At 57.1% G+C, this 15,489-nt stretch overlaps 1 protein-coding gene across 1 annotated transcript; it reads right to left on the bottom strand.

Moving 5' to 3' along the window:
* Positions 1-3,028: 3,028 nt before the first annotated feature.
* On the bottom strand, positions 3,029-6,829 carry LOC119526862. Its single transcript, XM_037826356.1, has one exon. It carries the CDS (start codon positions 6,827-6,829, stop codon positions 3,029-3,031), a length of 3,801 nt encoding a protein of 1,266 aa, XP_037682284.1.
* Between the last annotated feature and the right edge of the window lie 8,660 nt (positions 6,830-15,489).

The raw sequence follows: 15,489 nt of genomic DNA on the forward strand, positions 1-15,489 counted from the left end.
GAGCACTGGCCTACCAGGCTGGGCTCTCAAAGGTTTCTTTACGCCCTCGGACTTCAACCCAGCACCAGGAGCAGGAGGGGCCTTCCAACACTCATTGTAGGGAGGATGGGGTGCATGCAGTCTGAGGCTTGGAGCTGCGCAGGAGTCTCTTGCCAGGCAGTAGTTCCCAGACCTGACCCATCACCTGGCTAGGAGCCATAAACACATGCAGATATGTGTACAGGTGATCACTGTGCCCCATAGTGAGGGCCCCAGATCCTGATGGCAGAGCCTTCTGTCCCACCCTATTCCCCACTCCTACAAGGCCAAAGTCTTTCCTGTTCCCAAGTCCCAGCCAGGGTGGCTGGTTCAGTCTGCCCCCTCATGTGTGGTACCAAATTCACCAAGCTATTAAAGTCACCTATAAAATGGTGTGGACTCTGCTTTCTTACCAGTCTAATCACCCTCAAACTCTTCATGAGCAGCATCACCAAAGGTGACCTGGGGCTGGAATACAGGGACACAAGAGAATGGTGACACCAAGATGCCCTGCCAGGCCTGACTGGAGGAGGCTCAGAACTACCAGCAAGAAGCTTTCAAGGAAGTCTTTGGCTGTTTCTCTTTACCTTGTTGGAGAGGCAGATGGACTCATTATCTGTCCGCTCACAGCCCTAAGAACCAGGCTGAAGCTGCTATCTGAAGCCCAGAACTTCTGGCCAGGCCCTGGGGGGAATGGAGTCATCACCAAACCCTCAGCCATGTTGAGTGGTTTCCATGACTTCCTTAGACTTTGCTCCCATGCATGGTTCTCCATAGCTAATGGGGAATGACTGCCTCAAACAAGATCCCTCAATATCTTCCTCCAGAGGGATTGTCAAGGGGCCCTTCACATCCTTCCCTGGCTTTAGGTTACCCCGGGCTCTGGGAGGTCTTCGTTATATCACCAAGAGGTAGGGCAGGAATCTCTGAGTAGGAATCTCCTGCAGTCTGGACATCTACAGGGCAGAAACCTTTTTCTCTTCTCAGTGGGTTCAGTTAAGATCTGCAAAATGAGTGGTCTGGTACTTAGTCCTTCTTGCTGTCTGTCCACTGTCCTTGAAACAATCGATTTCTGAGTTGTGTGGTGCAGCCAAAGCATGGCTTGCTGACCCTACATATATCACACACGTTTCTGTCTTTCCAAAGGGCTATGACGATCCAGGCAGTCATCAGTGGGAAGCCTGGAGGCCAAGAGAAGCTGGAATAGAGGGTTTAGAGGCAGGGAAAGGGGTGGCTCCCTGAAGCCCTCCTGCTGTTGGCAGCACTCCACCTCTTCTTAGTCCTGTGCACACTCTGTGTGCATGTGGGTGAGAGCACGTGGCAGGGTGTGTGCACACACGTGTGTGTGCTCTTGTGCTCCAAGAGAGATGGCAACAGCACAGCAAGTGCAGTGGTGCCCAGGGGCACGTGTGTCTGCATTCCGTGTGCACCCAGGCGTGCTTGCTTACACATGTGCGCCGATGCTGTAGCTGGTCCGTGGAACAGCAGGTTCTCCCCACCTCCCTTCCTGCCTTCAGCCTGAGGACCATGGAGGCTGAATCTGGAGAAGCATCAGCAGAGTGTGAGAGCAGGACATGGGAAGACAGGGGTGAGCAGGGGCTATGAAGACCCTACACAGCTGGCAGCTCCCAGTCCCCTCACGCAGGGCAGCCCCTCATTCTAAAGTGTGTGTGTGTTTCGGGGGGTTGGGCGGTAACCAGGTCTTTGCCCTCTGTGAAGAGGGGAACCTGAAGATGAGAACTCAGGGTTGGGTCTGGGGCATGGCTTGCCCCTCAGCCCCCACCCAGGGAGGACAAGCAGGGCAGGGCCAGTTTCAGTGTTTCAGCTTCAACCTCCTACAGGGGGCAGTAGGTGGCAGCACCAGCTGAATACCATCCTTTTGTCTCTTCCAGGTCAGGGGCTGGGCTGATGCAAAGATTTGTTCCTACACCTGCAATTCAGAGAACCAGACAAGGTCAGAGGCCATGGCTTCTGACCACCCCACTGTCCAGAAGGGTGGCAGGAGGCCCCTCATCCTTGGGACTGGAGCAGGGGCAATTGGCATTGCCTGGTAACTTCTATGATGACCTTCTGAGGAGGCCTGAGCCCTGGTCAACCCTACAGGCAGGGGCTGTGTGGGTTGGAGGGCTGAAGAGGAAAATGGGGTGAATGGCTCTGGCTCCAACAAGAGCCCAACTGTCACGACATAGGAAAGGATCTGACCCACAGAATCTACTCTGGGCAGGCCAGAGCCTCATTCCCCAACTCAGGTTTTGCCTCCCACCCAGGATGCAGGACTTATCTGTCCCTCACTCCCTGACCCAAGGCACCAAAGGCCAGTACTCCCATACTCTCACGCTCCTGCTGGCCACCAGGAACCCCTGCCAATCCCGCATGGAACTCCAGCCATGGTTCAGACTCCAGGAGGCACCTGCATCACCAACTAGCTCCCCAAGAAGCCCAGGCTCTGGCAGGGACCCTCCCTCAAGTACAATGCTCCAGACCCCCAGCCATCTTCAGAACAGCTCAGTGTTGTCCTTGTCACTCACATCACCTTCCAGGAGAGGGCCCAAGAAATGGGAGGGTAAACAGTCTTTTCCTCTGGAGCTAGGGGAGGGGGCTCTCTCCACCCCCTTGCTGCCCCCTCCCCCTACCTTGTGACTCACTCCAGGCTGTGTGGGTTATTATATTATGTTTGAAATTGCCATGGCAACCAGCTGGCAATCAAAGGTAATTGCGCTTGTCGCCAGGGCAACAGGGCAAAATCCACATCAGCCACTCTCTTTGGTTGCCCTTGGGGTGCAATAAAGGTCAGGCCAAACCAGACCCCATGCCAGCCAAGGGGTTCTGGGACTTTCTGGAAAGGGCAGGATGGCCAGGGCCCACGAAGTTCTAGTGTGCAAATGCACGGCATGCCTTGAGAGTGCCAAGACCCCCACCCCTGACCTCGTACCTGGACCCCTGCCCTTCCCTGCATTAACCACAACACACGGAAGGACCCAAAGCAAGCAGAACTGGAACTTTTATGTTCTCACAGCTGGTACTTGTAGATGGCCCATGGGCCCTCCTCTTCATACTCACGGCGGCTGAGCCACAGGCTCTGAAAGGAGTCACGGCATGCCATGATGGAGCCCCCAAGCCAGGCTGCAACAGCTCGGTGAGGAGAGCCCAGCACAGTGGCACCAGGGCCCAGCTCATGTCTCAGGCGCTCAGGGAAGCCACTGACCAGGGTGCTGCCACCATCTAGCACCACGTTGGCCAGCAGCTGCTCCTGCTGCTTGGCCTCCAGCCGGCTGATGCTTAGGAGGGCCATCTGGGGGAGACCCGGCTGGTTGAGGCCTAACAGGCTGGGCTGGAAGAGGGCCTCCGGGCAGGAGAAGCGTTCGGAGCCCAATGTGATGACCTGCTTATCAGGGAGCACAAAGTCCACCCGGGCCTGGGCCTGGATGCGGGCCATCTCAGCTGCCACATCCATGGCCACATAGCAGGTGGCCTCCTTAATCTGGTTGACCAGCCCTGCCTTGGGTGGTGTTTGGCCACCTGCCAGCAGCAGCTGAGCCAGATACTCAGTGAGGTCGGCACCAGCCACGTCCAGGCGGTAGGTGTCAAGTGGACCCAGGTCCCCAGTGAGGATGGGTGCCACATAAGAGGTGCCATGACCGCTGCCCAGCACCAGTCCAGTGGTGCGTCCATAAGCGTAGAGTGCCAGCAGGGCCTGATGCACTGTCTGCATGGCTGGCACGTGGAAATGCTCAAAGAGTACCTCCGCTACCTTTTCTCTGTTGGTACGTGGAGAGATGGGCGAGTCAGCCACAAGCACAGCCAGCTCCTCGGGCTGCACGCCCAGCCGGCAGTAGAACAGGTGCTGCCACAGAACTTCCAGTGCATCCCAGTCAGAGACCACACCTCGGTTCAGCACCGGGCAGGAGTCCTCTCGGTTCTCAGACACTGCATACTGGGGCTGGCCCTGGGCTGAGTGCTGCAGCAGCTGGACGTGTGAGGGCACCACGCTGAGGACATGGTCTTCTCCAGCCAGCCCACATTTGGTGAAGCCTGTTCCTGTGTCAATCACCACGGCTGCCATGTCCTGGTAGGGGCCCAGCGAGTGGCGGCAGAGCACTGGGGACTGCACTGGCACAGTACCCATGGTGGACACCAGCTCATAGCAGGTCCCACGGAGCAGGCCAAGGTGTGTGACCATGGATGAGTATGTGATGTCCTCAGCTGCTAGCTTGAGCCGGGCATCCTGGGACTCGGTGCCCACCATAGCCATGGGAAAGACTTTACAGTCATTTCCAGGCGTGGTGAACGTGATCAGGGAAAGGTGCTCCTCCTGGGCCCTGGGGCGGCTGCCAGGTTGCCAGGATGGAAGCTGAAGTGCCCTAGAGTTTTGGCCCATGCTGATGCCGATTTTGTCTCTGCTCATATAGATACAGGCCTCCTCAGGGGCCAGTGGCACCCGAAGTACCCCCACGTGGGTAGGCAGGCCCACAGGCTCACCTTCCTGGCACAGGATAGAGGCCTGGGCAGGCTCCCTGGTGATGGGAATCCCTCTTGAGAGAGTGGGCTCTTTGGTGATGGGGGTGTCTCTGGAAAGGGGGGGATGCCCAGGGAGAGGTGCCTGCCTGGTAAGAGGAAACTGCCTGGCAAAGGGTGTCTGCCTGGGCAGGGGGTGCCGACCAGTAAGGGGGTGATGCTTGGTAAAGCAGGGCTTACTAGGCAGGGGGTGCTCCTCAGCAGAGGGAGGCTGACCAGCAAGGAGGGTCTGCCTAGCAAGGGGGTGCGGCTCGGCTTGTGGAGGCTGACCAGTGAGGGAGGCCTGTCCAGCACGTTCGACCTGAAGGTTGTTGGGTTGTGCAGTAATGACCTCTTCCTGTTTGTGGCTGCTCATGTCCTCCTGGGGCAGGGATCTGGGTACCTCCTGGGGATTGGCTGGTGGAGCAGGCTCTGGGGTCTGCCCTGAGTTCATCCACTGCAGTTTCTTGATCTGGACCACAGAGGCATCTGGCATCCTGGAGGTGTCTGGCATCCTGGAGGCATCCAGCATCCAGATGGTATGACTGGGTTCATTTTTTTCAGCATCAGGTTTGGACCGGCCAGGATCAGGAACGTGGGTCAGTATCCTCTCCCCAAATTGGTGGGGCATCCCCAGTGGGATGGGCCCAGCAAACATCCCGACCCTGATAGGTGTGTCAGTACCAGGGGAGTCCCGGGTTTCCAGGTTGAGCCTGGCCTCCTTAGGAACAAGGGCCACCTCTCGGTAGCTGCCAGATGAGAGGCTGGAGGGCACAGGGCTGGACAGCATGGGTGTGGTAGACCAGAAGCTGGAACGATGGCTGTCAGGAGAGAGGATGGGCATGGCCAATGGCCGAGTGGGCAGCATATTCTCAGGGATGTAGATGGACGGGTGGCTAGGCACAAGACCCACCAGCACTGCCCGTGAGCCCATGGGATCATGGCACAGCAGCCCTATCCTGGTGTTGCCTGTGGCCATATCAAACACTAGCACACGGTCTTCCATGGCTTCCTGAAGCTGGCAGGTGGGGGCATTGGAGGGAGAGATCGGCACAGCTTCCCTGGGAGACTGGCCTGGGGGCTGCTTACAGCTTTGGTAGGCATTGGAGCAGGTATTGTTGCCAACGTTGGGGGGCTGCTGGTCTGTCTGAGGGCTGCACACCTCTTGGTTATTCTTCTGGGGCTTGGGGGTGCCTGGGGGCTCTGGGTGTTCTGTTGGGCTGCCTGGCCTGGAGGTAGAGACTAGGGACTTCTCTGCAGGATTCTCGGGCTGCTCAGGTGGCACTTGCCTTCTGGCAACCTCGTGTTCCTGGGTATGGTCTGGGATCTCTTTTGGAGTGGGTGCTGGGTTGGAAGGCTCCTCCTGAGACTGGAAACTCACTTTATCCTGGGAGCATATGCCTATTTTAGAAGACTCCAAGAGGACTGACCATTGGTTGCCATACTTCCTGAGCAGGAGGTCTTGGGATAGGCTCTTGGTGATGGCAACGGGGTCACCTGGCTGGTCAAGGATGCAGGTGTAAGGTTCAATTGCAGCAGGTGTTGGAGTCACATCCAGAGCTGGGGTAGTAGCATGAGCCAGAGCTGTAGGTGCCAGTGATGGAGAAGAAGCTATAGCCAGGTCAGGAGTCTGAGCTGGACATGAAGGGTTGCCCTGGCCCTGACCTTGGGCTGGAGCCTGAGCAGGAGCCTGAGCTGGAGCTGGGAGAGGATTCTGGGCTACAGCTGCTGCATCTTCTCCAGAGGGGATGTAGGGTAGCCACCGGCTCTTCCTGGTGCCCAAGGAGGCCATCTGATCGGGGCAGCCAGGGCCTTTGCCCCAGCCTACCAGAACTTTGGCTGGAGCCTTGCCCTCCCCCCCAGTCTGCACCTGAAGCTGAGGGCGGCAGGGTCCGTGCTGGGTCATGTCACTGGTGGTGCTGTCACTGTGCCTGCACACGGGTAGGGCCAGGGTCCCATCCTCCATGATGAGATGTGGCTGGGCTCCCACGATGGGGTTCTGAAGCGGGCCAGTGGGGGAAATTCTTGGGGCATCTTGGGAGGCCTGCCCACAGCCGTACTGGGAACTAGCCTGGGCAGAGTCCCGGAGTAGCTGGTGAATGGGCTCAGCGGCATGGGCCTGTGAGGCTGGACCACAGACCCCATCAATAACAGCCTCGGTGGACATTGACAACCCCTGCCTGATGTAGAGGGATCCCGGGTTTATCCATTGCCCCTGGGACCCTCTGAGGCCACCCCCTACCTGCTGGCTGCTGGCCAAGGAGTGGCCCTGGGGGCCTGATGGATCAGGGCCCCCCACCTTCTTGGTGACTTCCATAGTCCTGCTCCATGCCCTAGGTGCCCTGCCCCCACTTCATTGCCATGGCAACACCACACATCACAGCCCCCAGTGACCTGGGGGGAGATAGAGTGTGGGATACCTGGGGCCCCACCCCCTGAGGAATGGGAGCCTACCCAGGGGGCCTGGAGTGGCAGAGAGGCCCAGGGACCCTGGAGAGGTCTGCTAGCCCCAGGCCAGCCTCCTCTCCCCTTACCAGCCAGATGACCACTCTGCCTAGGCCAGCCCCAGAGTGAGGGCCATGCCCCAGGGGGAGAGGGTTCAGTGTAAGGCCAGTTTCTCTCTCCTCATTTCTCATGTGGCAACCTGAGACCTGAGCCTTGACCAGAGATGCAGTTCCCAGTGTGTGGGCAGGCAGTCGGCTGGGGGCTAAAACCTCTTTATCACTCAGTCCTGGGAGGCAGAAGGCAGTGAGGGGCCCAGGCTCAGGCCCAAGCTCCTCTCCCCCGCGTTCCCCAGCTTCCGCTCCAGGGACAGCAGCTCCTTGGCAGCCTCTGTTGCTCCAGATGGTTCTGCTCTGCTCTGCCTATGCCTCACAGAGCCCCCTCCCCAGAGTCACACGTCCCTGAAGCCTAAGATCAGTATCCCACAGGGGTGGGGATGGGGGCTGTGGAGGGGGGTCTCTGCTCAGAATCCTCAACCCAGAGTGTTCTAGCTCTTGTCGCATCGTTTCAGCTTCACCTTGGCCAGATGGAGGGCAGAGCACTGGGCACAGGGCCAGGCCACAGTGGCCACAGGCAAGTGGCAATTACAGAATGGAGCACACAGTAGGGACAAGTGGGGACCATGGCAGGCATAATACTGGCACTCAATAGGCACAGAGCTGAGTATACAGTGAGGACAAGTTGGACATAGGACTGGACATAGGGTGGACCCCTAGGAAATGAGCTATCAGACCTGGTGACCAGTTCCACCCTTCATTTATAAGATGGGGAAGCAGAGAGGCAGCACCCACTCAGGCCCAGGGGTGGCCTGCAGCCAGAGAGGACAGGCCTAGGCAACAGTTGGGGAAACCTCCATTGCCAAATGGGTCTGGAGTTCCTGACCTGGAGGTTCTCCCCTTGGGTCCTCCTCCCTTGGCCCAGCTCTGAGCACCAGGTCTCCTCCCCATGTCCTCTCAGACCTCAGTCTTCCTACCCAGAAAACGGGTTTGTGAGAGTGCCTGCAGCCCTCTCCTCCAAAGCAGTAGGTTTTCATAGAGGCTAAAATGAGTTTTTCCAGCTAGCCATGGAGTGCTAGATGATGTGATCAGGGACCAAGTGTGGCACTGTACTGCATCTGCACCTTCCCAACACAGCACTGGACCAAGCCTGACTCAGCCTCATCTCAGGCCCTCTGGTCCCTTCCCCCTTCCCTGAATGCTGCCTTTGGTTAAAATGGGAACAGACAGCTCTGGACACCGAGGAGTTACTGCTCATCCTCACACTGTGGCCTAGGAAGAGCCCAAGGGTTTGTGGCCTGTACACACACACACATACACAAACACACGTTCAAGTCCACAGCCACACTGAACACTATTAAATTCATTAGTCTCTGTCCCCTGGCAAGCTGTTTATGCCATGAGGAGATGCCAGTAGCAGCCTCTAGTGCCCAGGCAGCACTTGAGCTGAGCTGCTGTGCCTGGGAGGGCTGGGAGGCATGGTGGGAGAGGCCCTGAGAGCTCCTGCCTTTCCAACCGCTGAGCCGTTTCCCACTGCCTGCAGAAATGAGGCAAAATCTTTTCCAGGGCTATGGAGGCCTTTGTGAACAACTGGCCTGAGTTCTCCCAGGGGAAGGGAGCAGAGACAGAGAGGCTGAAGGCTCCAAGCCCGTGAAGGAGGCCCAAAGGAGACAGCCAGGAGAGAAGAGAAGGCCCTTGCCACCTGGGAAGCAAATGCCCCTTATAGCAATAATAACAATGATATTGAGTGGGTCCTTCCTCTGTGCCAGCACAGTGCTGAGCACACAGGCTCATGGCAACTCAAATAGCTGGGTACTAACATACCTTATTTTACAGCTGAGGATATCAAGGCATAGCACATTTGCAGAGGTCTCAGCTAGTGAGTAATAGGCCAGAATCCATAGCCAGGCCACCAGGTTCTGGGACCTGTGGTGCCACCACTGCCAGAGTGGGGCTGGCAGGCCTCCCTGCCTAGTGCTACATCCCTAAGCCCCATACCAAGCTTGTATCTCACATGGACCCGCTCCTCCTGTTATTTCAGCAGGTGGCTGAGGCCCAGGAGGGACCATTTCTCCTTTTGGCACCACTAGGTCAGTGCCTTCCCAGGAATCGAGGGGTCCTGAGCACAAGCCAACTGCAGACTGAGTCTTTCTACTCGGAATTCTTGATGGCCAGGAGCCCACTCCTACCCCATCCAGCTGGAGGGTCTGGGGGTGGGTGGGTACCAGGACAGGTGGAGGGGCTCCCAGGCCTGGCCCCTTCTGCCCAGCCCCCAGGAACCAGGCAGGGACAGCACCCCTGTACCCCCTCCCCCACATGTTTTTTAAAATAGTCTCTCACCAGGAAGAAGGGCGTCCAATTCTATTTCCGATTCTGGGAAGTGAAGAGGGCCAACATGTTGCTATGGCAACCTAAGAGCCCCTCCACCAGGCTGAGCCCATTCCCCAGTCTGAGGGCTGGCATTCGGGGTGTGGGGGGGGCAGGGAGGAGCTGGAAGGAACTGTCTGAGGGGATGGCTGGATAGAGTCTCCTCTGTGAGGGCAGGACCTGGCATTGCCTTCCCCCTTGTACTTTATCTTGCCCCCTCCAGGCAGGCCTAGGGGGAAGGCTGGGATGCCATCCCCCACCACCACCGTGGAAAGGGTCAGACTTCAGGAGATGGGGAGAGCTGGGTAGCCCTGAGACACCCTTTTCCCCTGTGGATTGGGCTGGAGCCCTCCCATTTAGGAAGCCTTGAGGATGGTGGGGAGGTGGCAAGAAGGGCATAAGGGGCATAGCCCAGAAGGCTCCACTCTCCCAGGAGCCCCATAGCCAGCCAAGTCCCCCAGACCTGCTTCTCCAACACAGACCTATTTTTCAACTCTGTTGTGCTCCCAGGAGGCAGCTCTGTCAAGTCCCTCCCTTGCACCCTTCCAGTCTCCCTACTCTCTCCTCCAGGTGCCCTAGGAAGGCTCTGGACAGCTCCAAAAATCTAGGATCAGAAAGAGCCTTAAAGGGCTCTAAGTACAGCTACCCACTTGATAATGGAGCAAAAAGTGAGGCCAGTTTCTTTGCCCTGCCACAGTCTGGGGACTCATACTCCAGCCCTTCTGCCCCAGCGGCTGCATAGAGGTAGCATTTAGGTCTGGGGAGGGAGGGCATTCCAGGAGGATCATGGTCCGGGCAAAGGCAGGCATCTGAAAAGACCCAAAAGGATCTTATGATCCAATCCTCTCTCAGTGCTGATGGTACAGTCGTGGCCCCCAAGGAGGAAGGGATGCATTCTTGGTCTCCTAGCTCCATGCCCAGTGCTTTATCTGTGTCTTCCTCTCCAGACCTTCCTCCCTAGAGCTATCCAAGTACTCTGTGAGCCCTAGACCTCCTACTTTCCTGAAGTTTTTCCTGGCCAGGGGACACCCATTCCACAGAGGCGTTGAAGGAGTTGGCACCTCCAGCTCCCTGGCTTCCCTGCCTTACCCCAGAGGAAGACAGCCAGGGGGATGGGAACCCCAGCCCTAGGGAAACCTATGGTGGAGACGGAGGTGGTGTGAGGAAATAATCCATTCCTAATCTAGGATTGTAGAAGGCAGAACCCAATAGCACTGGAAAGATGTAGCTTCTGAGCTCTAAGGCACAGGGAAATTTAAATAACAGATGTTTAAAACAACCTTCCCTGCGAGCTAGCGGTGCAGTGACCCCTCTGCCGTGATGTGTTACAGCTTAAAAATAGCCCACAATGAACTGCTTTGAGCCCCAGTTGACTCAAGCTTACGTAACTCTGCGTGAAAGATGGCCAGCCACACCAGCCTGGAGGGGGGGTGCAGCCAGCAGCATAGCTCTGCTGACTTGAGGGTCTGGGGTGAAACCCTGACCCTCCCTGGGAGCAGGTCTCCCAACCAGGAGCCAACAGAGGTGGGGGCATAGGAAGGGCCACCAGAAGCACAGGTGGCCGCGTGACTGCCAAGAAGAGTTCGCCAACCACACCTACAGAGGGGATGTACGGATAGCTGCCCTCCCCTAGGGTTGCTCTGGAACCTAGACCCAGTGGAAGGGAAGGTGGACTTTCAGGACAGATGGGTGGGTCAGAGAAACCAGGGGAGGAAGCCATGTGGGCAGGATGACTGGGCTACCCAAAAGAATTCCTGTCTCCCTTTGAAGAGAGGGTTCTCAGGCTTGGAGGGACAGGTCAGCAAGACCGATGCCCAGCTGAAGTTGTCACTACCATGGTACACAGGGGTGGGGCTGGCTTCTTTGGGGCCTCCAAGTCCCCACCATCCAGGCTGCAACATCCAGGACAGGCATGAGAGAGGAAGCACTGACTTTGAAGCTGATTGAAGCCTGTGATCTTGGCCACCAGCTGCTTCCAGCTCCCCGCCTTCCTTGATGTTTCCCCCAGGTCCCAGGTGCCTTGTGTAAGGCTGGCTGCATTTGTGCAGGGGGCTGAGCCAACCTGAAAAGGAGCAGAGAGGAGAGGAGGCAAGGATGCCCCTGGCACTGGGGGCTTCTGGTGTGCCCTGGCCCTGTGCCTCTGCTCACACTGAGCTCTCCAGGGATTCAGCACCTTCTCTCGGCTCCCACCACCTGAGCTCGAAATAGGTGCTACCAAGGGCCTGGCTCCTACAGAGCAACAGCAGGACTGGTGAGGGCCAAATACAAGGGCCCTCCTGCCACCTGCCCAGCAAAGGACAGGCTGTCAGAGCCATCAGTGCCTCTGTTTCCCTTCCAGGGCCAGGGCTGCCAGATGGGTGAAGCAGTAGTCCTGGGGCACAGGTGACTAAGGAGGGGCAGAAGCCCAGTCCTGGGGTCCTAATCCTGCCAAGAGAGGGGAGAGCCAGGAGAGGAGCAGCATCCTCTCTGGCCAGTCCTACCCTCTCTCCCTCTGCCTGAGCTTCTCTAAATGCTCTCATTGCCTCTATTCCCAGGGCAGCTTGACAGTACCCGCTAGGCCTAGCATGAACATCCTAGGACCGGGGATAGAGGGTGCTCAGGACACTGAAGGAACAAAGGAAAGTTGCAAAGGCCTTGGGGTTGCTCAGGAGCAGAGTCACCACTCTAGAGAGAGGGGTGAGTTCCTATCTAGAGTGGACTGTTGGGAACAGTTTTTCCCCTGATGATGACCTGATGGTGTCCAAAGAGTAGCAGTATAAGGTGCCTGGAATTCAGGTGCCACATCTGTGGAGTGAGCTGGCTCAGGCAGGCTCTGCCACCCCCTAGGCAATTGCTGCCTAGCTTTGGGCCAGGGTTTTCCACCAGGAGAGGACCAAGTATGAGGGCCGGTCTCCTGGTCATCCTCCTTAGACAAGAACCCAGCCCACCCAGGGGACCACTGAAGACAGAGGTGAATATGGCAGCTGTCTGGCTCTCCTGGCATTAGTGCTTATTGGGTTAAAGATGCCGATGGCTGGAAACAAACCCCAAAAGAGAGTAGAGGGAGAGAGGAGGCTCAGCGGGCCCCAGTATGCCAAATGGGAAGTCCTGGGGGTGTTTCACCGAGTCGTCCTGACCTAACCATTGGAGCCACACCTCTGGGCTGGTGGGGCCCCTACAAGGGCAAAGCAGAGGCTCTTGGTAGACAGCCTTGGCTCCTGGGGGTCTAACGGAGGGGAGTTCTCTAGGTGTTTTTCATATACCAGGGCCTGGCGGTTGGAGGCTTAGTGCTCTGCTGCTGCCTCCCAGGACTGTTTTCCCCCAGCATCTCGGGGGCCTCCCTGAGCCTCAGCCACTCCCAGCAGCATCCCTTCCTGCTCTCTCCAGCAGGCATGGGGAGTCCCATTCTCTCCTAGAGGTGGAGGGAGTTAGGTCATGCAATAGCACCCAAGGAGGACCCAGCTATGCTGAGGAAGTGGCTGGTAAGGCTCCTGACCCGGGACCCAGGATCTGGAATGTGGCTATATCTGGAGCCCTCAGGTGTGACTCCCCTCTCTCCCCCCAACAAGAAAGCTTTTGGATCCCTGGGAAAATTTCCCAAAAGGCTGGAGCTGAGGTATAAGGGGAATCTCAGGCCAGACTCATGGTCCCCCAGCAAAGCAGGTCAGTCTGCCACAAGCCTGCCCTCCAGGTGCCAGAAGACAGTGACACCAATGAGCAGTCAGAAGGGTGAGAGTCATTTGCCGCTTCCTCGGCCCTGCTCTTTCCCTGACTTCCCCCTGGCCTATACCCCAGCCTTTATTGGTGGTCCCCACTTGCCTCCAGCTCCACTGGGCTTTGATGCAGGGAGACAAGGTGACATAGCTGGTACCTGCTTTCCACGGTTCATGGTGGGAAGACCAGACTCCCAAAGACTTGGGAAATACCTCTGTTCACCTCATCTCACCTTGCCAGCAGACCCAGGTCCACCATGACCACCAGCAACCTTTCCCTTGCACCAACTGTCTGCCATGCCTGAAGGACTGACTACCCAGGCCTCCCCCAGGGTCGGGGCAGCCCGGCCTTCACCAGCCCTGGAAGCCACCCAGGGACCTCCTGGTTCCCTCAGCCAATCCGAGACCTAGAACTAACCCTCCTTTCCTGTCCCCACAGGCAGCCAAGTCAGGAATTTGAAACCTGAAACAGTTCCAGCTCTTAACACTCCGGACAAGCTTGGGACCATTGGGTGGCTCTGAGAATGGAGCTCAGAGCTTGATAGCGACAGCAGTGGGGGGCAGCTGTGCCGCAACCCAGCAGCCCAGGCACCTGCGTAACTGGGGCCCCTCCCTGGAGAGTCCTGGCCCTAGAGGCCCTCAGCAAGGAAACAGGCCCAAAGCCCCACATTCTGTTTGCATAGAAAACCTGACATCCCACTGAGGTCTCTCACTCTGAGCCCCTCTCCCCAGTTTGGGACACCTCTTCTCTCTAAGCTCCCCTCCTGTCCAAAGACCCCCCCTCCTTTCTGGGCCACTTTCTTGCGATTAGATGAGCCAGTGGTGCATAAGCCACAGAGGCTCAGTGCAGAAGGAGCCTCAGTTCAGCTTCTCTCACCCCCCACCCAGTACTTGGAACTCTGGGTGACCCTTAACATCCCCAAGATGGGGTTGGAGGTGAGGACTGCAAGTTGGGATGGAGGCAGTCCTTTTCAACTGTCATGGGGACCATGGCTGTGGGTGGTACTTTAGGACACTCCACTCACTTCTCTTCCAGCCTCAGGGGTGACACAACTGTACCCCACACACAGAGAGACAAGGGACCAGTGGCCAAGCCTGCAGGGCTGCAACCTTCTCTGTGCCTGCACTGTGTGGGCATCGGGGGTGCAGTGGTGACCAGGTGGACAGTTCCATCTTGGCCTCCCTCTGGTTCATTGGCTTGTGATCTTCAGACTCTGGCCCTCAAACAGAAGAGTCCCCTCTTAAATCTCACCCACCTCAGGATCCTTAGGGTAACCAGGTGACAGAGTAGGCAGCCAGTGTGCATGGAGAACAACTGGGCAGTTCTGGTGCCAAGGAGGCCCTCCACTCAGCCAACCAGGTATTTTTTTGCCCCAATCCCAGGGGTCCCTGTATGACAGAGCACAGAGCTGGGGGCTCAGAGTGGAGGGATCCTCTCCTCCTTAGGGTAAGCTGGTATCTACCAGCTGGCAGAATGAGGGTCCACGGGGCTCCTGAGCAAGGGATCCACGTCCTGGGCCAAGCTCCACCCCTAGCAGCAAGAGGGGCATGGGAGAGAGAAGCTTCTCTCCTTCTCCAGTGGATTCCGTCCCCCATCCCCAGTGGCTATTGTGCAGTGGCCTTGGCGTGTATAAATAGCCCGGGCAGTTGGCACCTTGCAGAAGTGTGCAGCAGAAGCCTCACTGCTGGCTTGTCTCTCTCAAGGCTGCAAGAGCAATGCTGGCAGGGTTTGTGGGCGTGGGGGGCAAGTCTCCATGTCCTGACAGTGTGTGTGTAGGTGGAAGGAGGGGAACAGGGTTTGCAGGTAGAGCATGGATCCACGGAGAGCCCTAGGGGCTGGGGAAGGAAAGCAGATGAGTCAGGCAGGGGAAGAAGTTCTCATGGCTGTCGCATACTCAACTCACCCCACTTGGTCCTATCCAACAGCCCTGGGGCCCTGCAACCTAGATTCAGGGCCTTGCCTATCCTTCCTGTTCTCTGGAGCCTTCTTACTGACCCAACCCCTTTCCGGCCTCAGGGCCTTTGCATGTGCTGCTCACGCTGCCAGAAATTCTCTTCCCTCAACTCTGTGCCTGGTCATTCTTGTCCCACCCTTCAGACCTCAGCACAAATGTCACCTCCTGGAGAGGTGTCCCTTACCTCTCCATCTAAAAGCAGCCCTCCAAACCCATGAATCTTGAAGACGATTGTATAAAAATGTAGCTTATGAGGGGTGACAGTGTAATTGGGAAAGCCATAAGGACCACACTCCCTTTGTCTAGTTTATGGATGGATGAGTAGAAAAATGGGGGAAGGAAAAAAACAAACAAACAAAGGCACCCAGTGTTCTTTTTTACTTTAATTGCTCTTTTTCACTTTAATTATTATTCTTGTTCTTTTTGTGTGTGTGGTAATGAAGGTGTCAGGGATTGATTTTGGTG

Source organism: Choloepus didactylus, chromosome 1 (assembly GCF_015220235.1).
Source record: "Choloepus didactylus isolate mChoDid1 chromosome 1, mChoDid1.pri, whole genome shotgun sequence".
Lineage (NCBI taxonomy): Eukaryota > Metazoa > Chordata > Mammalia > Pilosa > Megalonychidae > Choloepus > Choloepus didactylus.

Excerpts from the sequence above, each read along its gene's own strand:
- LOC119526862 (XM_037826356.1), bottom strand. The coding sequence starts at position 6,829 with ATGGAAGTCACCAAGAAGGTGGGGGGCCCTGATCCATCAGGCCCCCAG.